Below are 27,704 nucleotides of genomic sequence, written 5' to 3'. Positions count from 1 at the left end.
CACTAGACCTCTGATATGAATTTATGCTTTATTATTGTTATTATTACTAGGCCTAATAATAGGCATATCATCTGCATGTTTTACAGAAGCTTGCAGGTAGGCGATGTTAATATGAGACCTGAGCCTGCTTTGCCTTGCAAAGATCCTCAATTCTTGGTGCAATGTCTGATAAACATAGCCTCAAATCATCCTCGATTTGTGCACGATTGCGGTATTTCGTTTTGAGTGCAGTCATTTTTGAGAATCCCGCCTCACACAAATATGTGGACGCGAAAGGGAGGAGAACCTTCAAGGCGAAGTCACAGAGTTGAGGGTATTCCTGCATCAGTGCTGCCCAGAATGATGAAAGAGGGCAGGAGGTAAAAGGTTCCTTCAGCCTACTGTCACTCTTCAGCTCAATAAGCTGTTCCTGCATATCAATTGACAGCTCGTTTGCTGTGCACACAAATGGATCTCAAACCCACGCAAAAGAGCGATAATCCTCTTTAAAGTACGTCGCAAATTATTTTCTCATTGCAGACAGGTGCTCGGACGCTGATTGAAATAGAGAGGAGAAATCGTGTGACGTGCCTGCATCAGTGCTAAAGTCTGCAAGGCTGGGGAACATGTCGCAGTTCCCTCGACTGATGCGGCCATGCCAGAGGTCAATTTTTTGTGTGAAGGCGTCTACTCTGTCTGCAAGGAGCAAAATATGAGTTTCGCGGCCTTGCAGAGACAGGTTGAGGTCATTCAAACGGTCAAATATATCGACCAAATAGGACAGAGACGCAAGCCACATAGTGTCATCCAGATGCTTCGCCAGATCTGATTTCTGTTAAAAAACACTTCACCTCCTCTTGCAGCTCATACAACCGCTGCAACACCCGCTCCCTGGAGAGCCAGCAAACTTCAGTGTGCAGAAGCAGCTGTTCGTGCCCTGACCCCATCTCCTGACAGAGGACCCCAAACAAGCGAGAGTTTAGCGGCCGTGATTTGATTAGATTTGTCATTTTCACGGATTGGTTCAGCATGGAGTCAAAGAGAACCGGCATTTTTTTAGCAGCTAATGCTTCGCGATGGACCATACAATGTGTCCATTTCACAAGTAGAGCTACTTGCTGAACACAAGCAACAAGGCCACGCTCGCGGGCCATCATTGCCCATGCACCATCCGTGCACAGGCAAACGCATCGGTCCCAAGCCAAACCATTTTCACGGATAAAAATATCAAGGACATTGAAGATGGCTTCTCCTGTAGTGTGCGACTGAAGAGGCCGGCAAAACAGTACATCCTCCTCAATCGCCTTGTCACGCAGATACCAGACATAGGCGAGGAGCTGTGCCTGCCCAGCAATATCAGTGGATTCGTCCAGCTGCAGCACGTAGTAAGGACTCTGTTTTATGAACTCTATGGCTACGTTCACACTGCAGGCTGAAGTGACTCAAATCCGATCTTTTCGCCCATATGTGACCTGTATCCAATCTTTTATTGACAATATGAACGACACAGATCCGATTTTTTCAAATCCGACCCAGGCCGTTTGGATATGTGGTGCTAATTCCGATTCCTATCCGCTCTTTTCATATGCGACTTCAGTCTGAACCGCCAGGTCGCATTCATCCGACTTACACGTTATCAACAAGCCACAAACGTCACTATTCTGCGCTGAAGTAGGCGGCGGGTCTCTCAAAAAAAGTTACAACAACATGGCGCATAATCACGGGCGCAGATAGAGGGTGGGACGAGTCATATTTAAATTCACCTTGTTCGGTCCCCCCCACTTATAGGGAGGAAAAAACGTCTATGCTGTCTTTCTTTGCATAAGGCAAACCTCACGGAAAAATCAAGAGACTAATTACCATTCGGTTTATTAAGGTGCACAGCAGTGTATACATAGTTGCAACAACTCACATAAAACAAAACAAAGACTGATATTCGGTTGGTTGAGCTGCGCAGACTGCACAGGTTGCGAGCTCGAGCTTGGTTGCTATGGTTACTAACAACAAGTTTGACAGGCATATCGGGGTTGGGGTTGGTTTGCTGGCAGCTTTGTCCCCCCCCCCCCAGTTTTTTGTCCCCCCCAGTTCAAAAAACGTATCTGCGCCCCTGCGCATGACATCAGTGCGAGGGACGCTTCGGGCTGTGAAGGTTCTGAATCTTCTCAATGGAAGGACGCAGAGGTTAGGGAGCTGATTTCCATTTGGGGGGATGCAGCTATTCAAGCTAGATTGGATGAGTCATACCGCAACCGGGCGGTTTTACTTCCGTAAACACTGGCCATGCTCACTGCGTGTGACGTCGTCGTATCCTGCAATGCGCATGCGGAACACTTTTAGGTCGCTTTTCGTTCATACTGAGGATCACATACAAGTCGCATATATTTGTTAATGTGAACGACCTCACAAAAAAATCGGATTTCACAAAAAAATCGGAATTGAGCATTAAGCCTTGCAGTGTGAACGTAGCGTTTGAGTTGCTCTCTGATGTCATTCGACATGTCTGAAATCCTCCTAGCGACTGTGTCATTGGACAGTGGTACTGCACCGAGTTTGGCTGCTGCACTATCTCCTATCATTATTCTGCACGTCTTGTGCAGCCGGCGAAATGAGAGTCTCGGCAATTGTATGCGGTTTACCCAGTTTAGCTATTCTTTTGGCCACTACATACGCTGCCTCCAAACACTGTTTAGACACAGTGCTGTGCACTGAAATGGCTGCCTGTTGCTGATGGAGGCCATCAAGCTTTCTTTTAAAATATTCTGCCGGTTTATCTTTAATAGCAGCATGTTTTGTTTCGAGGTGCCTTTTAAGTTTGCAGGGCTTCATGCTGTCGTTTGCTAGCACCTCGGCACACACGACACACTGAGGTCTCAGATCAACCGTGGCTGTAAATCCAAAAACTCTATGAGTTTGCTTCATCGTACCTTCGAAGCTTTTTTGCAGCTGGTGGTGCGTCTGTTGCCTTGGTGGTCCTCACTAGAAATCTCTCCATTTTTGTTAATTATAATTTGGATGTGTGGCTATGTTAAGAGACAAGTATCGGGGACTAATCAGATGGCACTTATGCACGTTCTTTAATGCAAGTGTTTAACAATTTTGCAGGCAATACCAAGTTTATTTGAAGACTTAAGTTTGTAGTCCTGAGTGAGTGAGTGATTAGTCGCGTGTGTCATATGTGTTGCAACACGGTGAAAAAGGCAGAGGCTTACCCTATTAGTGAAGTGCACGCTTAGCAGTTAAAAAAATAGCTAGGGCTGAGATTGGGATCGTCTTTAAAAAGACTTTTTGTGGTATTAGTCTTTAAAACGACTGTTTGGGTTTGAAGTAAAGGCCTAAAGTAGATCGATATCAACACTGATAACAGAGAGACTAGCGAGAGCTGGCACAAGCGAACTTGGTAAGAGACTAGACTAGAGTGAATGAAGCTCAACGCGTGTGCAGACGCTTATATAGTAGGCTAGCCTAGCAGTTACGTGACATCGCATCACAGGCTCAAAATACTACCCCCTGGATTGGTAAATTTGAAATGAAACTGTGTGGTTGATTTGTTTCTGTGTTACAGCAGTCCAACCACTTGCATTTTCGACATGGGAATTTTCGTGATTTTTTTTAAATGATTTTTTTTCCTGACTTTTTTCCCCTCATACTAGCCTACTCACACACACCCCCAGGGGGGCGGGCCCCACCGGTTGAGAACCACCATTCTAGACAATAAAGTTGATATTCTACGTTTCACCTCTGACCCTTGCCTATGACCTTTAAGTTAGCGGTATAAGATTATTTAATTTGCTTCAGAATGTGATTGTCTCAGTTCATCTGATTATTTAATTAGCCTTTTACGTTTTATCAGTGAAAATGCATGCATGTACATGTATGTTACATAAGTTATAACACCCATCCTGTTTTAATGAGAGTCAACCCACAATCAGTGAAGTCAAATCAGTCTTAGTTGAGCAAGTCGGTAACAGTGTTTCTTACTTTCACCATAAATTTTCGTTTATATGACTTTGGTCTATAGCTGTCAAAGGCCTCGGCCTTAAAACCGGTTACTGCAGTGACATCACGCACTCAGGGCTGGCTGGCTCAGCTCGAATGCCAACTTTGCGGTCAATTTTAACTCTCAAAAATATATATTTTTAAAATTCCCATTAATGCAGCATACAAGAGTCAAGGATGGAGATACTATCCACTCAAATTTATTTAAAAATAAAGGTTCTGTCTGTCTATCTCCTTTAAGTATATTAAGCTTATACTTAAACTTTTGATCAAGATATACTTAACAAAAAAGTATTAAAATATTTGTGCCTTATGTTTAAGTGTACTTGCCCTGTAGTAAATTCTGATGTTTAAAAGAAAACGAATATGTTCTTAATCCTGAGTATCTGTTATTTTGTGAATTCTTACCTGTATAACTTCATTGTACCTTAAGGTCCAAAACACTTACACTACCGTTCAAAAGTTTGGGGTCACTCTGAAATGTCCTTATTTCTGAAAGAAAAGCACTGTTCTTTTCAATGAAGATCACTTTAAACTAATCAGAAATGCACTCTATACATTGCTAATGTGGTAAATGACTATTCTAGCTGCAAATGCCTGGTTTTTGGTGCAATATCTCCATAGGTGTATAGAGGCCCATTTCCAGCAACTATCACTCCAGTGTTCTAATTAGGGATGTCCCGATCCGATCACGTGATCGGAAATCGGGCCCGATCACATGGTTTCAGACTCGATCGGAATCGGGCATTGCCTCCCGATCAAGGATCGGATATATATCTATATAATCTCATTTTTAACACATCAATAGCTATGCGTTGGCACGGAGTGAGACCAGACCTCTTGTCTCAACACAGCAACATCAACGCGTGTGGCATGACATCACTTTGTAGCGGAGACGCTATTGGTTATTGGCTGCCTGTTGCCGGCAAAGTTGAACACGGAAGCAGTTCGAAGCGGAAAGCAAAGCATGAGATCTTTTTTTTTTTCGTTGGATGACAAAAGAAACGGGCTCAAACCTGAAAGGGTAGAAATGCTTGTTTTCATCAAGAAAAACGTTCATTTCCTTAATTGAAATGACTGTACACCACTGTGAGATGCGTTCTTAAAAGCTAATTACCGGCACTGTGGCACTTTATTTTTTTTATTTGTTTACATTCCTGCCAGGTATTTTAAGGTTATTTTTTAAAATTTGTTATTTATTGTTCAAACTGCCTCACGTAAGTGCTCTGTTTGCTAACGGAGTTGTTGGATGTTAAAATAAGGTGTTAAATAAAAAATGAGGAACATCCTGGATCCGTTTCTTTCCTCGTCTTTATTTTTTATGGATTATAAGAAGTATCGGATCGGGACTCTGTATCGGCAGATACTCAAAATCAAATGATCGGTATCGGATCGGAGGGCAAAAAAACCTGATCGGGACATCCCTAGTTCTAATGGTACAATGTGTTTGCTCATTGCCTCAGAAGGCTAATGGATGATTAGAAAACCCTTGTACAATCATGTTAGCACAGCTGAAAACAGTTGAGCTCTTTAGAGAAGCTATAAAACTGACCTTCCTTTGAGCAGATTGAGTTTCTGGAGCATCACATTTGTGGGGTCGATTAAATGCTCAAAATGGCCAGAAAAATGTCTTGACTAGATTTTCTATTCATTTTACAACTTATGGTGGGAAATAAAAGTGTGACTTTTCATGGAAAACACAAAATTGTCTGGGTGACCCTAAACTTTTGAACGGTAGTGTACGATGTCTACTGGTAGTGTGCATGAGGTAAGGGTTAGGGCTAGAAAACTAACAGAAGGGTAATTGCAGTATACTTCAAAACTAAAATGTGGACTAGATGTAGGCCTATATAACCAGTAACGAATAGTATATTACCAATATGCTATAAAGTATACTTTTATAAACTAAAGAGTGGACTACAAGTATAGAACTAGTAAAATATAAAAGTTTGCTTGCGGTATACTTGCAGTACAAAATTAAAAAAAATAAAATAAAAAAAAAATACTAGTTGTATACTCAGTTTACTTCTCGTATACTTTTTATAAACTAAGGCGCTGTCCACACGGCAACGGATTCAGGTGAATCCGATACAATTGTTTATCGTTTAGGCCTGGCGTCCACACGGCACCGGTGTTTTGGGTGCCCCAAAATGCAATCTTTTGAGAACAGGTCCCAGAGTGGAAAGATCTGACAACGTTGCCGTTGCGAAGTCGTCTGGATGAGTAGAACGGATTTGTTTACGATGACGTCACAACCACATGACTGTCAGTGCTTCACGCCGGGTAGAAGTGTAACGAACTCGATGCGAGTTGTCAACAAATCCTATAACTTGGTTCATGAAACGTGCTTACAAAATATTTTCACTGTGAATATTTATTGTGTAATGGTGCAAAGTGAGAGTGAGAGAGAGAGAGAGAGAGAGAGAGAGAAAATAGCCCTTAGGGCAGAGTCAATCCCGCCAGCAAAAATAGGGAAAAAAAAAGGAGCGATCTCACCTCTTCAGATGTTGGTTTAAGTCCTACAATACATTCCTCAAAAAGGGCGTAGAAGAACAAATTAATCCATCAACGTGTAGCATTCAATTTATTCTGGACCATTAAAGATGCCGCCTTCCGCGTAGAATCATACGTCATCCTCGCCGCCATATTGGATAGGTCAAAGTGGAGAATAAAGATGCCTCATTCATGTGCTGCGTTTAACTGTACCAACAGGTTTACCGTCCAAACGAGATCACATGGGATTACCTTTCACAGGTGAGACTGGAAAAATACTTTTCATTGTATTTGGTCATTATAACGTAATTTTATGAACAGATTTTTCTGACTTTGTGGCTAATATGAAGTCTCGCGCATAATAGTTTATGCGCATGCGTCCTTACTTCTTCTATTGTTCTGGTGTCTCCGAAGGGACCGTCTTACAGCGCCCCTAGAGGTGTGGCATGTGTATTGCATCGTTTTCAGCAAGCGTTGCGTTGCCATATGGACCTGATATCTTACTGATCGTTGCCCATGTGGACACGATATTTTTTTAAATAACATCTCGTTGCCGTTGTCGTGTGGATGTAGCCTAAAAGTGGGCCAATTTAGTCCCAAGAAGCATTACATTAGTTTACTTTTACAAAATGAACTTGAAGTATACTTCTTTTTTATAAGGGTTGTTCTGTTTATACTGGTTGCATCTTTAGTTTGTGACCTGGTTATTAAAAAGTTTTATTAAAACAAATGTCTTATCTGACAAGACGATTATTATAAATCTGCCAACACAGTAAGTGTGCTGTGCTCACCCAGTCTGAACTAGGCGTCTGAAGCGTAGCTTGACCACAGGAACTCCACTGAACATGCGTCCCAGGTACAAAGAGCGTGCGTTTCTCTTCATGTTCAATTCCAGACAAGGCTCAATACGCTGAAGCGTGTACATGTATAAGAGTAAGCATACAGAGTAATAAAAACAGCAGTCAAATGGAAAAGAGCAGATGTGTTCAATTAAGCAGATGCAAAATCACATGACAATATTTTTCTGAATGGATCAGGGCACCACCGTTACTCCTGTAGTCATCGTTCCGTAGGCATTACACTATGTATGAGTAAAATGTGCACGGCAGTGAAATAAGGTTTCCCATATGGAAGATGAATGAAACCTATTCATTACCTCACAGCTACTTAGGTCATGCCCGAGCTTCTTGCCCTGTCTGCCATCACAGTAGCAACGGAAACTCCCAGGCGTGTTGACACACTGCTCCTCACACACAGGTGATTCACATTCATCCACGTCTAATGAACAGGAAGAAAACAGAATAAGTCACTTGCTGTCTCCAGACAGCAACAACAAGGAAGCATGTGTGTACAAGTAAAACAAAAAAAATAATAAATAAAATCTCTGATGTCTGAACTATTCACTTTGATGCCACACATAATAAGCCAAGACCAAAAAAGGCAGTGTAAACATAAGAACATTAACACAAAGTAAGATCAGTACACATTCCCAGGGTTACTTACAGTCTGTGATATGGTACCTAAATCTTAGAAAAGTGTTATTGTTATGGCTTACGCTGATATGTTTCAAATCAAAACATGGAACAAAATTAAACAAAAGCCGTAAAACATTACGTAGACACTAAAATAATTCAGCTTGTTTGTGCTGTAAAATATCACTCAAAGCTCACACCATGACAGCCTTAAAGGAACAGTCCACCGTACTTCCATAATGAAATATGCTCTTATCTGAATTGAGACGAGCTGCTCCGTACCTCTCCGAGCTTTGCGCGACCTCCCAGTCAGTCAGACGTGCTGTCACTCCTGTTAGCAATGTAGCTAGGCTCAGCATGGCCAATGGTATTTTTTGGGGCTGTAGTTAGATGCGACCAAACTCTTCCGCGTTTTTCCTGTTTACATAGGTTTATATGACCAGTGATATGAAACAAGTTCAGTTACACAAATTGAAACGTAGCGATTTTCTATGCTATGGAAAGTGCGCACTATAATGACAGGCGTACTAACACCTTCTGCGCGCTTCGGCAGCGCATTGATATCTGAGCTCCGTATCAATGCGCTGCCGAAGCGCACAGAAGGTGTTAGTACGCCTGTCATTATAGTGCGCACTTTCCATAGCATAGAAAATCGCTACGTTTCAATTTGTGTAACTGAACTTGTTTCATATCACTGGTCATATAAACCTATGTAAACAGGAAAAATGCGGAAGAGTTTGGTCGCATCTAACTACAGCCCCAAAAAATACCATTGGCCATGCTGAGCCTAGCTACATTGCTAACAGGAGTGACAGCGCGTCTGACTGCGTCTGACTGACTGGGAGGTCGCGCAAAGCTCGGAGAGGTACGGAGCAGCTCGTCTCAATTCAGATAAGAGCATATTTCATTATGGAAGTACGGTGGACTGTTCCTTTAAAGATTTGAACCATGCTCGGTTTCCCAGACTGTTGAAATGACTAAGACTGATAATATGTTCTTTCAGACTGGTGCCAGAAAAAATAATTTCAGAAATCTTGGATTCTAATCACAGGTTATTACGCTGCATTTCCTGGAAGACGGTGCCATTGTGTAGAATGTGCAAGTTAGCTTGGCTTGCCAAAACGTGTGATATCTGATGCTCATGCACGTCTGTAACTGCACAGTGCTACTCTAGATCACCTTTGGATTTTATCTGATGGGGATATTATGTTTTTGGATGTACTGTTACACAGAACGTATGAATCAGCCAACAGAAATCTGACGCACCATTACAGGTTTTGGTCTCGTTATTGTAGACGTAGCCAGCATCACAACGGCACTCGTAGCCCCCTATCAGGTTCCTGCACTGTGCAGTGCCACACACCCCTGGAACATCTGTGCACTCATCAACATCTGGAACAGAAGGAGGAAGAAAATGATCTATAATTTATAAATCACAATCAGTTATATTTAACAACGGTGGAAAAAAAAAAAAAAAAAAAAAAAAAGAGAAGACTTCTTAGCACACAAGCTTAGCGTGTATTTTTTTTTTTAACGTAGGGAGTTTTTACACAAGAAGAAATCTGGTATTGATGAAAATTCCATAAATTTTGGAAAGAAAAAAAAGTCTGTATCCTATTCATGCCCCTAACAGTGTCTAAATTTACACATAAAAAGATTAGCTAATGAGAACTTCAAGTGATCGGCTTCAAACAGAGGTGGACAATAACGAAGTACATTTACTTGAGTACCGTACTTAAATACACCGAGTATCTGTACTTTACTTGAGTATTTTTTTTGGAAACTTATGACTTTAACTTCACTACATTTGAAAGACAAACATCGTACTTTTCACTCCACTACATTTCTATCAAGGTCCTCGTTACTCGTTACTATGAAGCAGCTTTGAAAGTGGATGTTTTTTTTCTTTTCTTTTCTAAAACACGATTGGATTTTTCGCAGGTGACACTGAGGCAGCCGATCAGTAATCACTCGGGTCACGTCACGTCCATAGACTGTATAAAATCAAGTTCAGTGATTTCTCAGCAGAGTTATTTAACACGATCAGTTGATGACAGAATGGAAGGAGGCGGTTCTTCTGGGGAATGAACGCACTCATGGCTTTACCCAGAACCCATGTTTCAGTTTTCTGAAAGGATTAAAGATTGATTTCGTTTTAAATGTTTGCTTTGTTTGCCGAAAACGAACCACATCACGGCCTACAAAAACTCGCCGTCCAACCTGCGGAAGCATATTGAGGGATATAAACGTTTTACTCCAAGAGAAAGCTTGTAACGAAGTTGTCTGTGCTTTTAGAGCTAGCGATAACGTTGCAATAGCTATGCAGTCTGGTTAGTCAAATGACTTTCTATGGATTTGCCCGCCAAGTTGCCGTAGCCTTGTCCATGGCTAACGTTAACACATAGCTAGCTAACTTGAACACTGTTAATTTGCATGTAAAAACAGTTATGCGAACACGAATAACGTTAACTTATGTGAAGTCCTTTCAGAAATATGTTTAGCATAATCTTGCCAAATAAACAATGTAGAAATGTTTCTTTTCTAGTAGCGTTAGCTACCCAATATGATTTTGAGTTTGAAAAGAGTTTGCTAGCATGTCAGGTGGAGCTTCACTGACTAGCTAGCTTAATGTTAAACCACCATGATGCACAGCATGCGTTCATTTTGTGAATTCATGTTTCTGTTTTTGGTAACGGCATTAGGTTTTGTAAGCGTTGTGGCAATGATACAACAATGCGTTGACAGAAAATGTACTCTTAATACTTAAGTATTTTTAAAAGCAAGTACTTCAGGACTTTAACTTAAGTAAAAATTTGACTGGACAACTTTCACTTGTATCGGAGTCACATTTGATCAGTGGGATCTGTACTTTGACTGAAGTCATGAAGAAGTTGGGTACTCTGTCCACCTCTGGCTTCAAAGCATGTAATTTGATATGAGTTTCTGCACTTTTATACGGATTACGCTGTTAAGTTTAAATCACTTGTCTATTTCAGTCACGAGTGGCACGGTGGTGTAGTGGTTAGCACTGTCGCCTCACAGCAAGAAGGTCCGGGTTCGAGCCCCGTGGCCGGCGAGGGCCTTTCTGTGTGGAGTTTGCATGTTCTCCCCGTGTCCGTGTGGGTTTCCTCCGGGTGCTCCGGTTTCCCCCACAGTCCAAAGACATGCAGGTTAGGTTAACTGGTGACTCTAAATTGACCGTAGGTGTGAATGTGAGTGTGAATGGTTGTCTGTGTCTATGTGTCAGCCCTGTGATGACCTGGCGACTTGTCCAGGGTGTACCCCGCCTTTCGCCCGTAGTCAGCTGGGATAGGCTCCAGCTCGCCTGCAACCCTGTACAGCAGGAGTGGGCAATTATTTTTTCCATGGGGCCACATGAGAAACAGAAAATTTTGTGGAGGGCCGGACCAAAAGGCGGAACTAAATTCTGCATAATATTAATTGTATTTCTTTATATAAAGCAATAAATAACATTGTTTTTACAAGCTGCTAAGACTGGTAAGAGTATGGAAAAAACGAGGTTGCCTTGCAAAAAATGTCATTTATTCAATCAAATTTCCCAAAACAATGGTTAACAAAATGTGAATGTACCATTTTTTTTCAGTCACATTCACCCCAAAACACAATAAAGACATCACAATATTGTCTTTCTACTCCAAATATCAAGCAAGATACATCATATTATAATAATGATGCCCACATTTGTAGTTTAATCACCTCATTTGGTGCTTTTCGCCGGAGATCGGCTCCGGCACCTGCTGGTGATGTCACACGATGTGATTGGCTGGATGGTTTGAAGGATGACGTACAAGTTTGTGGTTGGTCTGGACAAATTACGGAAGTAGTTATCGGGGGATTAGGTTTTGTGGGATTTCATGTCATTTTCATGTCGCGCGCAGTGCGTTTTTGTTGAACACAACTTCAAAATAAAAGCAATGCACATTCAGTCCATGCATGAGGTAAAATTAGAAAATACGTTTATTTTGTAATTTCTAATTAACCTTACGCGGGCCGGTCAAAATGAACCAAAGGGCCAGATGGGGCCCGCGGGCCGTAAAATGCCCAGGTCTGCTGTACAGGATAATTGAATCCCAGTAAATTCCTGTTCAAAAACCTATTAAAATCCCTGGTCAAAACCGGTTTACGTGCAACTTCCAGAACTGCTGTTATGGAAAATTAAATCAAAACCTACTGACCAATCAGAATGGAGAACTCATAAATTAAAGGTTTCTGGTAAATAAACGTGATTAGCTTGTTGTGGGAACAGAAGTGTGTTTGCAGCTTTTTATTTTCACTCTTAGTACTGTGTTCCGAGTGGGTTTTATCTTACTCTCTCTAACTTACCCAGACAGCGGTGGTGGCCGGACAGCCTGTAACCGTCCCGACAGGAACAGTGGTAACTCCCCACTGTATTACTGCACTCATGATCACAGTTCCCGTTTTCTTTACTGCATTCATTTACATCTGCCAGTCAGAGAAGGAGACAGTGAACGAAAATGAGTCAGTCACAAAAACATGGGTGGGATTTTACTAAACCAATCAGATTTGAATACCATGGTCAAACTGAATGGGTTGGACTACAAGAAGACTCTGTGACACATTAGCTCAGTGTTTTCTCCCCCCACCTCACATTTTCCCCTCAACTGAAAGAGCAGAAAGTAACTTCCTCGGGTGATTTTAATGCAACCGTAACACGTAAATGACTGCAGCAATGACGTGCTTTTCCACAGCTGAGCTCCAGCTCCTTTTTCTCACATCTTTTCCCTCCTGTTTTCATCTACTTATCATTCCACACTTGTAGGTGAATGAGTCATAGTGGATGTGTGCACTGCAGATAATCCCTTCGCTCTGTGTGTTTGGGACAGAATTTCTCTCTTCTTTCCGACAGCTGACTCAGAGCTGCAGCAGTGTTGCTACACGGGACTATGAAGGTGTTTGCATGTGCAAAATAACCTGATATTTAACAAAATTACCCAATAGGTTCACATGCGCAAGTAATATAACGGTGAAAAATCCAGCGATACACCAGTCAGTAACTGGATTTCTTTCCAACTCCATGACAAATGCACTGGCATAACTCTAGCATACATGTCAACCTATACGGAATGTCCGTATTTTATACGGATTTGATTCAATAAACGTAGTATACGGGCGTATAAATAAAGTTATACGGATTCTTTAAAAAAACTTCAATATTTATTTAGAGCTATAATCAGTTCCCACGATGATAAAAGAGCGCACGACATTTACAAACGTACTGTACACCACAGACAGCCAGTAAAGAGTCTTATGAAATCGCGCGTTATCTTGTGGTAGCGAGACTTCGTTCCACTTTTGATCATGCGCACACCGCATTGCGAGAATCCCGCCAACCGTGAAGTCATAGACATATAAACATAGACGCCGCCTTCTGCGTAGAATCATACGTCATCCTCGCCGCCATATTGGATGTGGCAAAGTGGAGATTCTTCAACCGTATCTGGTATAGCGTCTACATAGACAGTAGCCGAGAATAAAGATGCCTCATTCATGTGCTGCGTTTAAAGGAGTACGCCACCCCCAAGTGAAATTGAGTCAGTCCCTGCAGTCCCTAGAGTTGGATGAGTGAGCCAAAGCGTTTTGTAGCTGACCCAGCCATTGTCCTGATCTGGAAACGTCCCGGTTAGCTTTAGCTTAGCGTAGTCGCTGTAATCCGGCGTGTCCAGCTAGCATTGTCGTTGCAAAAGTGAATCAAATAACTCAAAATTTTTTATAATTATTTCTCATGACCTGTACATTCACATCGAGTACACATATCAATGCAAATTAACACAAAGGGATTTACTAGACCAACTTATATATGGAACTATTTTTTTCGGCCACAGCACAGGCAAAGCACCGCTGCAGGCGCAAAGACGCCACGCAGCACCTGAAACCCCTCAACTTCCGTCAATACACCAGTGTTACCAGGGAAACCAGGGTTTTCAGGTGCTGCGTGGTGTCTTTGCGCCTGCGTTTCCAGATCAGGACAATGGCTGGGTCGGCTACAAAACGCTTTGGCTCACTCATCCAACTCTAGGGACTGCAGGGACTGACTCAATTTCACTTGGGGGTGGCGTATTCCTTTAACTGTACCAACAGGTTTACCGTCCAAACGAGATCACATGGGATTACCTTTCACAGGTGAGACTGGAAAAATACTTTTCATTGTATTTGGTCATTATAACGTAATTTTACGAACAGATTTTCCTGACTTTGTGGCTAATATGAAGTCTCGCGCATAATAGCCGCTCGGTGAAACCTGTCTCCAAACAACGAAGTATTTCCTTCGTAACTACGCTGATAACACTGTGTTTTTGTCAAACATTGGAGCTTTGTATTCATTCTGAAGGTTTATTGTTATTAATATTGAATAAAAAGTAACTGGGATACATCACTGTTAATTATCATTCAAATTTTAGGTAAATTATTTTAATTTGCATCTTATACGGATTTTATAAGGGAAATACGGATTTTGGAGGTTGGTTATACAGGTTTGATTGACCAAAGGTTGACATGTATGCTCTAGTCCTTCTTGTTACGAATTTCTATGCCTCAAAATACCCATAATGTATACACTATATGGCCAAATGTTTGCAGACACCTGCCCATCACACCCATAGAAGGTTCTTCCGCAAACTTTTGCTACAGTTGGAAGCGCACAATTGTATAGGACGCCTTTGCAATGCCAAGATTTCCCTTCACGAGGACCAAGAGGCCCAAACTTGTTCCAGCATGACAATGCACCTGCGCACAAAGTTTCACCAATGCTGGAGTTGAAGAACTTGTGTCCTGCACAAAGCCCTGACCTCAACCCCACTGAGACCTTTAAGGTGAACTGGAACACTGAGTGCACCCCAGACCTCCTCACCCAACATCACTAATGCCCTTATGGCTGAATGGGCCCCCAATAGCCAGTCACGCTCCAAATTCTAGTGGAAAACGTTCCCAGAACATTTATAAGAGGAAAGGGGGACTAACGCCATAGTAATTCCCATACTTTGGAAAGGGATGTTCAACAAGCACATATGGGTGTGATGGTCAGATAACCACACACTTCTGACCATATAGTGTGCTTCAAACAAAATAGAAACTAAGGAGAAAAAAAAAAAAAAAAGGTGATTCAAAACTAAACTGGCATCCATTTAACAAATTGGATGGTGTTCCACAAGTACCAAAATTATCTTGGAAAAGGATATCGTGACAAGATCTCGATATATTACCCAGCCCTAGATCACAATATTCCACTGCAGAGCTGAATCCGTTTCATCAAAACCAAATGGCTTGCAACGATAGCTGAATATTTTTTACATACAGAGCACACTGGTTCACTGTAGTTAAAGGGGTACCAAATATAATATATACAGTTGCTGATGTGACAAAGTAACGTATTCTTAAGTATTCTATCAAATTTATATACTAGAAAACAACGAAATATCTTGGTAATTGTAAATATAATAGTCGGTACGCTAAACGGCACAAGAGTCGCCACTTTTAAAAGACCGTGACGTCAGCCCTACCCACTGCACTAGGAGAGAAGCGTGTAATCATGGCGTCGAGCGCATCAAGTGAAAGCGACAGCTCTGTCGAATCATACGAAGAGATCCCGCAAGACACACTGCAAGCAGGCTATGGCTTAGAAGGGTACCAGTTTGAACCTAGGAGAGGTACTCTCGACTCCGGTGATGACGAAAGAAGAGAAGAAAGCTCGAACTCGCTTGGTGTTTTTCAGCGGAAACGAGTGAAAAGAGGATCGTTATGCTTTCCATCGGTCCTGTTATTACACCCGAAAGCAACACACTGTGGCATTGTGTAGCCGATCACTTACAATTCATCCTACTTTCTGATTCACACGTGCTAGTCCCAACCTCAATGAGCCAACACAACTGGGCACATACATACGTCATGAGTGTTACGCAGAGAAAATGAACGTGCATTCTGATTGGATAAAATTAACATCATGGCGGGCTGTTCAAACTGCGGAAATAGTTTGCTCGAGCTACTTTCAAAAAACACTATAACTTTCCAACCTTAGAACAAAAAAACTTTTGTAAGTCTTGAATAAGGTTCGTTAATGTATATTTACTCTATATATTGCCCTCTGTTCCCCTTTAAGTACAACTTATTCCTGATTTAACGGCACATCAGACGGAAAAAAAAAGGAACCGTTCACAGAACAGTGTAGCCATGAGCTTTCACACATACAGTGGAGACGTGCACAATTCATCAGCACTATTTTAAGTCTCAGCAGAAACCATACCTTTTTCACTTTTCCTTTTGCTAATTTAATTCTTCTTCCTCTACCCGTTTCTTTTATTCATTCAGCATGCCCAAGTGTCAGACAGCTACCATGCCAAAGGGCATAGAACAATTTTGTTATTACTACTTAAAACACAAACATCATGACCATTTGCTCACGAGCTTGTAAAAGAGGAGAAGGGACGCCTTAGAGGACGAGAGGAAATATGTGCAGTCATGCCAAATCAGAGTGGCAGAAGAGGACGCAGCAGGCACTCCTCCCAATCCACCTGCATCTAATAATAGACCTTTCTAATTCTCTAAAGGGATTCGATGAGCACTAAAATTGGTGCTGTAGTTCAGTAGAATTTCTGGGGGCAGATGTCATTTTAATGCCGAACAGTGCTGTACGTAAAGATGACTGAGGAGTCTTACCTTTCTCACAGCTGAGACCAGTCCAACCTGTGAAACAGTGGCACTGGAACGCACCCTTTTTGTCCTCACAGCGCACCGTCCCCATGTGATGACAAGGATTGGGGGAGCACTGGTTTGGAATGTCTGAGAGGGGAAAAATGAGCGAGAGAGAGAGAGAGAGAGAAAGAAATTTGGCCAGAGGACAGAATGTTCGATTGATTATTCAGGGTCAAAACACAAATATGGATCTAAATCCCTGCTTTTCATTTTCCCTCCCTTCATTCTCACGAGTTATTTAATAACCAAAACATCCACCACATACAGTTCCCTTCACAGCTGCATCTTAGTTTATGAAATGCTTAATATCGTCTTTCAGTTTCCTTTCGCACAAAGCTGGAGTCCCTGATCTGCCTGCTGACGCTGCAAAGTATCACTACTCACTACACCAAGTCCAGACATGTCTGGGCAGAGCTGAGAAAGCGTGTGGAATAGGATGAAGAGTGGGAGTGCATGAGAGAGCATGAGAGTTAAAGAGAGAGAGGGCATGCCAGAGAGAGTACTGCAGAGTCGCAGCATCACTGTTACTGACTCAGGGCTCCTGGACGGACGGACCAATAGGAAGAAAGGATTCTGAGTTGGCACATTGCTGCCTCTGAGTCAGCGGAAGCCTATGGCGAAGGACGAGCCTCCAGAATGCATCAGTGCTACCAGCTCATATCACGTCATGTGCTTGCGTACGCACACGCGACCCAGAAGCACCGAGATACCCGCATTTATCTAACAAGCGTACACTACCAAGGCTGCAGACTAGACACAGACATGTGCCTTCGTTCCGAGTGTCTTATCTGCTCCTTCAAAAACCACTGCAATGCAGTGCTCTAGCAACACACATACAGTACACCAAGAAGCCACGGAGCACTGTGTTCCTCTTAAACTATTTATAAATAGTGAGACGGACAAACAGAGAACACAAACAGCATCACTCACTGTGGACGCAGGTGACCAGGTCTTCCTTCTTCTTGTCTGTAAATCTCTCCACACATGCTGAAGACACAGGGGGACACCATTTATGCTTAAGCACCTTCCGACACAAGCTTGATTAAACTGCATAATCTACGAATGTCTCGTTTGAGGTTTAGACAAATAGAGGGGTTTCCCCCCCCCCATATTTCAGAACTTACCCAAATACTTGGGGTAGAAATAGTCCTGAAAAAGGATAGCAAGAGCAGTGATTAGACACCATCTTCACAAACTCGTTATTTATTTATAAAACAATTTTTACAGAGTCTTCTAACCAAGCCCAGTTTGTGAGCTCATCGAACATGGTAAAGAGAAACGTAACATTAGTGATTTTACCCAAAAAAAAAAAAAAATTAACAGATTAGAGTGATGGGACAAAACAACAACCTGCGATTAACGTGGTATATTGAGAAGTTTGGTTCGTGCTAATATGATGCAAATCATCAGAGAGAGTGCGATATTGAACCCCTCTTGTGCTGGCCGGTGACAGATTTCCAACTAGTTATTCAGGATAGCAGGAAGACATTTTCAAACTGCATATTCGTGATATGATTAACGAGAGCAATCATGCGTTCTTATGCCGCTCGGGCATTAGAAAGTAGTTTAAACAAAACATATTAAGCCAAGTGTTACTAAATCTACATTGCTTTAATCGGTTTGAAAAGACATGCTTTGAGGTACTACAAATGCAATCCAGCGTAGATTTCCGGTTAGAGAAATTATTCCCAGTTCCACTGTAACTCCCACACTCTGAGCAACACTGGAGCTGGAAGATGTGATGCAACCACTTTTGCTCTGAAGTTGCCTTTAATCTCACTGTCCTGTCAGAACATGTTGGGCCTGAAGATCTTTTCATCCGTTTGTGTCGGGAACCAGACTTATTACAGTGTGCAAAATGTGCGTCTCTGGAAACTGATCAAACCCTGCAGCGGTATGGGGTGTGGCCAAGCTGCACAACTGTCTTCCTTGAGACTTTTTTGAGGCATCATCATCATCATCATCATCCTGTCTATCCATATAAACTGCACCCTCCACAATTATTGGCACCCCTTGTAAAGATTAATAAAAAGGGTTTGGGGGAAAAAAGAAAAAAAAAATCCACCATTACACTGCGTTCACTATATTTTCCAGGGGTGCCAATAATAGTAGCACTTTTTTTTTTTTTGGAAAAATAATTATTTCTTGATGAGGGATTTGTTTTTCTCATAAATTTTATTTCAATTAAAGGTTGGATTTTTCTCATGTTTTCAGTGGGAGATGAAGCGACTTCACCAAAAAGTGGATTTTTTTTTCCATAATGATTTTTAACTAAACTTTATAAAGGGTGGCAATAAAATAAAATCACATACTGTATATTTATACATACATACGCACATTATATATTATATTTATTTATTTACTGGATATGAGCAATTGTGCACCCTGACTCTACTACTAGGATATCAGCTCGTATACCGTGAGTAGAGGAAAAACAAAATGGTGGAGCGCATCAAGTCAGATACATCACTTTGTCATCAAGTATTCAAAAGAAACAAAAATAGCTAAAAGAATGTATAGTTGTCGTCCCCCAGCCACGCCCAATATCTCCTGTTCCACACTTCAGCCCAGTCGTTGGCGGTAATGCACTTTTAAGTCGGTTTGCCAACTGCCAAAAAAAAAAGACAAGAAACTGGCAGCACGTGTTAATGAACCACTGAGCTCTATGTAAAAAATCTGGAGAGCTCATAGCCTATTCCCTGCTGTATAGACGAATGAAGCCATCTGGCCACCATCTTACTCACATCGTGTTAAACCGTCGTATCTGATTAAATTTGTCCCAAGAAAAGCATTTCCTGACTTTCCCCCCCTTTCATTACCTCCTCTTATTTTCTCAACTTTACCCACATTCCTTACGTATCTTTATAGTGCGCCACTTCGTTGTTATTGGGTTTTGTTTTGGTTTTTTCCCCTTTACAGTCCAGTCTCTGGTAAATTTTTTTGAACGGCTCTTTTAGTACTATAATTATGTTTACTGAGATTATTTCAATTTTTCCTCGTACAGGAAATCATATCTATCAGACACCGTCCATGAAATATGGCGTTGACCAGGAAATATGACCAACCCTGATTTAAGAGTACTTGTCAATATATTTGCACTCGATTTAAACTCAAATCATGCAGTTAAAACAGACGATCATGCCCATTTTATCAATTTGTGAAAGTGGGTGTGACGTGTAGATGATCTACACTGTCAGCTGTGCTTAGCCTTAGGTACATGAAAATAACTCCGACCAAACTAGAACAATAACATCTCTCTCCCTCTATTTGTATGCCTCACTACCAGTTCTGCCTCAGTCTATGGTCCTTCCTTCATTTAGGCTCCTGAGGCTAAATTTACTCCATTCATTTTTATTTCTGAATTTGAGCTGTCGAGCTTGAGCTCTCACATTCAATATCAAACGTCTAGACTTTGGCTTTGATGCAGTCTGGGACATTTCCATCAAAAATCTGACAGTCACAGTGTTCATCCCAGATATCAAGGTCAGATTTTCAACAAAAATACACAAGACGAGGAGACAGATTTTCTGCGTTTTTTGTTATTGTTTTTTTCCTTTTTGCTCCTGCAAGCCATCATAAAACACTATGGACCCTTTTCAGTCACGTGACCTTCGTAAACGCGACCGCCATTTTGGACATGTAGTGGACTTCGGCTCAAATCGGTTTGAAGGCAACAAACATGAAAGAAAAAGGAGCGAGATGCAGAAAACTATTTACTAGTTTACTGTAATTATGATCCGGCAGCTATTTACACCGGATCCAGTGTAAATAGCTGCCAGAGCCAACGTCCGGCCGGGCCGCGAGCAAGCGCGCTCCGGAACCTCGGACGTTGGCTCCGGCGGCTATTTACACTGGATCCGGTGTAAATAGCTGCCGGATCATAATTACAGTAAACTAGAATGGAATGTTAACAGCAATGTAATGCCTTTTCTGGCTAATTTTATTCGTCTTACCTCCAACAAAGTGGTCATTACACAAGCGCTGGTATGCCGCTATCCATCTTCTCCGTCGGTCAGCATCTACCGGGATCCGATAAAATGATAACCCTTGCCTTGTTTGTTGATGGTTACTACATCCAGGTGCACAACAATATAGTGGCATGATGGAAGTCTTGCTGAAAATAAACACTTTCTTTGCTGCCGTTCCTCAATGCTGGCTGTGGTAAACTACTGGTAGTACACGTCCAAAATGGCGGCCGCGTTTGTCGTGACGTCACGTGAAAAGGGTCCATAGGGGGTCCATGCAAATGGCACTGTGCACACACACGTGTAAAAATGATCACACACTAGGTGAAATGTCCGTCCACAACCTTTGACTTGACTGTTTGTACAGTTCAATGCTGCACAAGCAGGCATTTTTCTTGTAATTTCTCTCACCAACTACACAAATAACTTTTTCAGTTTTGTATAGCTTCCAGTAGCCTAAATGACCGTTCCGCTCCACGATGAGAGTGGTAAGATGGCGGCCAGATGACTTTACTCTGACGAGCCTATGAGCTCTCTAGATTTTTACATAGAGCTCAGTGAACTGAACCAACCGAGGACAAAATAAAAACTCTACTCGAAAACAAAACCCCAAAAAATGCACGCACACAAAAAAAAAAGAAATAAAAAAAGTATTTGATGGTAAGAACGTATCTTTTTTTTAATTTTTCAAGAATTATTATCGTGCTTTTCGCAAATTGCTCCTGCCATTTCGCCAGTTTGTTTAGATTATAAGTGGAAATTATTTTGTCAGATGTTTTGTAGAAACAGCTGACTACGGGTGAAAGGCGGGGTACACCCTGGACAAGTCGCCAGGCCATCACAGGGCTGACACATAGACACAGACAACCATTCACACTCACATTCACACCTACGGTCAATTTAGAGTCACCAGTTAACCTAACCTGCATGTCTTTGGACTGTGGGGGAAACCGGAGCACCCGGAGGAAACCCACGCGGACACGGGGAGAACATGCAAACTCCGCACAGAAAGGCCCTCGCCGGCCATGGGGCTCGAACCCGGACCTTCTTGCTGTGAGGCGACAGCGCTAACCACTACACCACCGTGCCGCCCTTTATCGAATTTGCTAAAAATAAAAATGTTCCGTTTCTCAAAATCCAGTGAATGTGGATAGAATCCAATCACTCAATCTCGTCATACATGACTTATAGCCAACTCAGCGCTATGCACCTCATCAGCTCATATATGACTCGATTTCATGGAAAAACTTAAATATATGGCCAGAAAAAAAGTTGCCATCTGGATTTAAATAAGCAAACACATAGGAGCCTTTGATTGGATAATTAGTGCAGTGATGAATGTGTTTCAGCTGGCAACAGTTCTTTTAACCCAAACTGATGCAGTGAGTAGCTTCGCATTTCTGAAACAAACATGTCGGAAGACGTATCCCGTGCTCATGGAAAAGATGTTACTGTGTTTCAGAAGGGTCAAATTAATGACCTGCGTAAAGCAAAGATAACTGAAATGACTGGAATTGGGTTAAGAACTGTCCAACGCATTATTAGTCTAATACCCTGAAAGATAGTGGCGAGCCATCAACTTCATGGAAGAAATATGGTCGGAAAAAAAAAAAATTCTCAACTAACTATCAAGACTTGGTCAATAATTTCAACAGTAGACCTCATGGCTATGTTTAATAGTGAAGTTAAGAGCATTCCCACACTCGCAGTGCTACAAGAACTCACAGGATTGAGACTAAACAGCTGTGTGGCCAGAAGAAAACCACTTGTTAGTGAGACTAATCAGGGGAAAAGGCTTCAACTTTGCTTGGGAGCATAAAGATTAGACTCTGGAGTAATGAAAGAAGGTCATGTGGTCCGATGAGTCCAGATTGACCTGACTCCTGAGTGATGGGTGTGTCAGGGTAAGAAGGGAAGCGCATGAAGCGATGCACCCATTATGTATAGTGGCCCCTGTAAAGCCTCTGGAGGCAGCGTTATGATCTGGGGTTGATTCAGTTGATCAGGTCGAGGCTCAGGAACATTATGTGGCAATAAAATGAAGTCAGCTGACGACCTGAATCAGGCTTTCGTCTAAACTGGGGAACAGGGGCGCTGCACCCTCTTACCGAAATGCCGATTGAACCCCAAGTCACACTTAGGCCATGCGCTTATATGCTACTGCACAACATGCAATCTTTCTCAAAACGAGCTTTTCTCCGTGAAAACATCCCAGCAACACCAAGTGACAATGTGTCTGATCATCAAACACGTTATAACTGCTCCAAAAATATTCCAATCATAGTAGATACACCGCCAGACGGTGCAAAAACAACCCGAATTGGCGTTTTCCAGACTGAGGCGCCATGTTGTTTAGTTGTTTACTTGTTGCGGCTTCTCTTGCGAGATTTGACATGGGTTACATACAAGGTCAGCTGACTTGTAGAGCGAGATTTCTTGAGACTGAATGACCTTTCACCCACCGGCGCGGGAGCTTTTGACAGAAGTACTTCGCGAGTTGTTTTTGTTGACACTTGGGCATTTAAAGATGTCATCCCGCGGCATGAAACGGAAGAAAGCCAAAGACTGTCCGGGGTAGAATTAGATTACTTCTTTCTTTTTCAATGTTGACAGACAATTTGTTACAATTTCCCTCTCAGATAGCCTCAGAATATCCCATTGTAGCCTCAATTTTTCAAAGGCTTCACACGGCGGAAGGGGGGGGGACAGACAACCGGCACCATCCCCCCCCCCCCGTCGCTTCACTCCCTCGCCATGGTGAGCGCCCTCATACTAAATTTTTCTAGAAAAAACCCTGCTGAATGACCAGATTATCACATTTAATGTTTTTTTTTCCTTCCCTGATGGCACAGGAATATTCGAGGATGACAATGCCAGGATTCATCAGTCTCAAATTGTGAAACAGTGGTTCAGGGAGCATGACGAATCATTTTCACACAAGAATTAAGCACCAGAGTCCTGACCTTAACCCAATTTAAAGTCTTTGGGATGTGCTGGAGAAGGCTTTACAGAGTGACTCGACTCTCCCATCATCAAGACAAGAATCTCGGTGAAAAATTAATGCAACTCTGGACAGAAATGTTGTGACGCTGCGTAAGGCTGTCAAAACAATCTGACATTATCTACAGTTCTGCTCTCTTTACAGATTGTGTGTGTGTATACACGGCAACAACGACAGATAAGGAGGTGCACACGACTAAGAGCACATTACTGAGTGTGTGTGCTTCATTCTGCAGCTGCAGGTTAATCAGTTCAGTTGTATAGCTGCTGCAGTCTGAAAGCTGCCGAGTCACAATTCTGCTGAGTCAGATACAGATTCCACAACTGCACCATGAATAATACACATATCTCCACTTGGACACCATGAGCGATGGTCACACAGAGCACTGAACCCCTGCACATATACACATAGGGTCACAGCATTAAGGATGGCCACCACTCTATCTTCATCTCATCTCTAGCCGCTTTATCCTTCTACAGGGTCGCAGGCAAGCTGGAGCCTATCCCAGCTGACTACGGGTGAAAGGCGGGGTACACCCTGGACAAGTCGCCAGGTCATCACAGGGCTGACACATAGACACAGACAACCATTCACACTCACATTCACACCTACGCTCAATTTAGAGTCACCAGTTAACCTAACCTGCATGTCTTTGGACTGTAGGGGAAACCGGAGCACCCGGAGGAAACCCACGCGGACACGGGGAGAACATGCAAACTCCACACAGAAAGGCCCTCGCCGTCCCCGGGGCTCGAACCCAGGACCTTCTTGCTGTGAGGCGACAGCGCTAACCACTACACCACCGTGCCGCCACCACTCTATCTTTTCCTTCTTATTTCATTTCTACTTCCTTGTATATAGTGCACACTCAGTTGCCTGGGCCCCTTTATTCTCCCTTCAAAGGGCCCACTGGTGCATAAAAAAAAAAAAATAAAAAATAAAAAAAAATTCACTAATTAAACCCAGTCTAATAATAGCACTTGGCATCTCGCAGAATGAAAGCAGGTATAATACATTCATATGCACGGAGTGGGGAGAACAGCGCAACAGACACGAGTGCTCGTGTAACAGGACGCCCAGAAGGAACATATCTGAGATGAAGACATTCCCGAGTGACTCCGTCATCACCGTTATTTTAAGTGGCTGCTCTGGGACAATCACTAATGTCACAGACATTAGACAGTGATTTGTTTACATAAATCACCTACGTGCTCACTTTCTTGACTCAAGACGCCGTTTAGAGCTTACAGGCATTCAATATTTTTCAAAAAAGTGCATATAGATAGCCATAAAAATCACACGTGCCGTCTAGTAGCACCGTCTGCAGGAATAGAGAGAAAGTTTACAAATAATATTGGCTCCCTGTACAATGTCAGAATACTGAGCCTAGGCTAGGTGTATATGGAAACACTGAGGGGAAAATATGCACAGGAAATGTCGTAATGAAGTTTAAGACACAGAGTATGCCTGAAATCGCTCCATACAATCAGCAAAGTACCTTAGGAGTATTCTAATCTTTATTTGGGCGGCACACTGGTGTAGTGGTAAGCACTGTTGCCTCACGGCAAGAAGGTTCCAGGTTCAAGCCCAGCGGCCAACGGGGGCCTTTCTGTGACAAGTTTGCATGTTCTCCCACACTTAAGTTAACCGGTGGCTCTAAATTGTCCATGAGTGTGAATGGTTGAGAGGAGAAAACCTCTATAATAATCCAGTAGAAGGCAACGGGAAAACACTACTGCAACGTTCCCTAGACACTTTGATGGCTGAAGCCGTCAGACCAGCCACGTCACTGTAGTGATACGCCAAAACAGATGGAACCTTCATTTAGTAACCTCATCTATTTGAAAAATGCCTATAGGCAATATGTATCCCCTGGTAAAGTAAATAAATAAATAAACCTATTGCTTTCCATATATCTGGAAAGCAAATATATATTCAGGGTTACAAATCAAATCGCTAGTGATTATAAAACTAGGGCATAGAAAATAGGGTGCAGGATTGTTAACACTCTCTGACAAGCATCTTTTCGGATTTAAAAAAAAAAAAAAAGCCAGAGCTGTCAGTCATTCTAAACACCTCATATTATATATAGAGAGGGAATCAGACTTGACTCTGATTCAAATTGCAGAGTCGATTCCACAAAATCTTGTATTAAAAAAAAAAAAAGTGCAGTATTAAATCAAATCAAATGCATAATCCAGCTTTCCTACTTTTTTAATTTTAAAATCCTGTGCCATTGTGTGTTTAAAACATATTGGGGGGGGGGGGGGATCAGACTCGACTCTGATTCAAATTGAGGAGTCGATTCCACAAAATAAAAAAAGACAGTGCAGGCCAGAAGGGTATCTTGTATTTAAAAAAAAAGTGCAATATTAAAATCAATCAAATGCATAATCCATCTTTCCTACTTTTTTAATTTTAAAATCCTGTGTCATCTGTGCGCGTTTTATATAGGGAGGGAATCAGACTCGACTCTGATTCAAATTGTGGAGTCGATTCCACAATATCTTGTATTAAAAAAAAAAAAGTGCAATATTAAATCAATCAAATGCATAATCAATCAATCAATCTCTGCTACTTTTTAAATTTTAAAATCCTGTGTCATCTGTTGTGTATTTAAAACATACATCATATATATAGGGAGGGAATCAGACTCGACTCTGATTCAAATTGTGGAGTCGATTCCACAATATCTTGTATTAAAAAAAAAAAGTGCAATATTAAATCAATCAAATGCATAATCAATCAATCAATCTCTGCTACTTTTTAAATTTTAAAATCCTGTGTCATCTGTTGTGTATTTAAAACATACATCATATATATAGGGAGGGAATCAGACTCGACTCTGATTCAAATTGTGGAGTCGATTCCACAATATCTTGTATTTAAAAAAAAAAGTGCAATATTAAATCAATCAAATGCATAATCAATCTCTACTACTTTTTAAATGTTAAAATCCTGTGTCATCTGTGTGTGTTTAAAACATACATCATATATATAGGGAGGGAATCAGACTCGACTCTGATTCAAATTAAATTCGATTCCACAAAATAAAAAAAAGACAGTACAGGCCAGAAGGGTATCTTGTATTAAAAAACAGCACAATATTAAAATCAAATCAAAATGCATAATCAATCTCTGCTACTTTTTTATTTAAAAATCCTGCGTCTCGTGTGTGTGTGTGTGTGTGTGTGTTTAAAACGCACAGAAACAACTCGAATCGAGGAATCGACTCGTTTCTGATCGAATCTAACGGATCCTACGAATAAGCTACACGGTTAGCAGAAGCACACGGATTTAAATCAATCACGACACTTGAGCGTTTTGCGAGGTCATGATGGCCAAGGACAAGAACTCAACAATGCTAATGTTATATAAACAAACAAACCAAAGCTGTACCGTTTCAGGGTCGTTTTCAAACACTTCTCTCGCCTCCTCTTTAGTGCACCTCTCCTCCACACACTCCCTCTCCAAATGCCCTTGCTTGGTTTCCTCAAAAACCTGGTTCGCTCTCCGGTGTCTCCTGAGGAACTGGTTGGCTTCTTCAGGCGATAAGGACACTGTGAAACACCGAGTGCACAGCAGTTACTGAACACAGCACCGTGAAAGTGTGTGAGAGAGAGAGAGAGAGAGAGAGGTGAAGTGCAGTGAAGTGAAGTTAGCTGAGCAGCTCGGTCTCTGTCCTTCACATTCACAGCACTGAGTGTTAGCTCCGGCTGCAGGTTACAGCAACACTAACACTAAGAATAACATCACAGCTCGCTTTCGTGTTTGTTTACTTACACTCCGAGGAGCTGCCGACCAACAGCAGGATTAACATGGAGCCCGACAGAAGCTGCCCCGGGGTCAGAGACATGGCTCAGGCTCTGCGGCAAACTCGGGAAGCTTCTGTGTGTTTATCCGTTACAGCAAACCGAGGAGCCACAGCGTTCTCTCTACATTCAGCTCAGACAAAATACCACAGAGCCGAGCACACCAACCGACCTTCTCTCTCTTTCTCTCTCTCCTTCTCTTTCACTCACTCACACAGAGAGAGAGAGAGTCTGACACTCACTCTCTCTCTCTCGATGC

The 27,704-nt window shown here is 42.1% G+C and overlaps 1 protein-coding gene across 1 annotated transcript in view; it reads right to left on the bottom strand.

The window, feature by feature from the left end:
- Positions 1 to 27,704, bottom strand: part of gas6 (growth arrest-specific 6) — a 56,580-nt gene extending 28,876 nt beyond the window's left edge. Inside the window, exons 1-9 of the mRNA XM_060898660.1 lie at positions 27,417 to 27,704; positions 27,033 to 27,193; positions 17,792 to 17,816; positions 17,598 to 17,654; positions 16,632 to 16,754; positions 12,285 to 12,404; positions 9,207 to 9,332; positions 7,625 to 7,746; positions 7,260 to 7,378 (exon numbers count right to left, since the gene is read on the bottom strand). Of these exons, the coding sequence (XP_060754643.1) occupies positions 7,260 to 7,378; positions 7,625 to 7,746; positions 9,207 to 9,332; positions 12,285 to 12,404; positions 16,632 to 16,754; positions 17,598 to 17,654; positions 17,792 to 17,816; positions 27,033 to 27,193; positions 27,417 to 27,489 (926 nt within the window). The 5' untranslated portion in view covers positions 27,490 to 27,704. The remainder of the gene's footprint in view (positions 1 to 7,259; positions 7,379 to 7,624; positions 7,747 to 9,206; positions 9,333 to 12,284; positions 12,405 to 16,631; positions 16,755 to 17,597; positions 17,655 to 17,791; positions 17,817 to 27,032; positions 27,194 to 27,416) is intronic.

Source organism: Neoarius graeffei, chromosome 18, assembly GCF_027579695.1.
Source record: "Neoarius graeffei isolate fNeoGra1 chromosome 18, fNeoGra1.pri, whole genome shotgun sequence".
In the NCBI taxonomy this organism is placed as follows: domain Eukaryota; kingdom Metazoa; phylum Chordata; class Actinopteri; order Siluriformes; family Ariidae; genus Neoarius; species Neoarius graeffei.
Note: the sequence above shows the minus strand (reverse complement) of the source record. Positions and strands in the feature narration are given on the sequence as shown.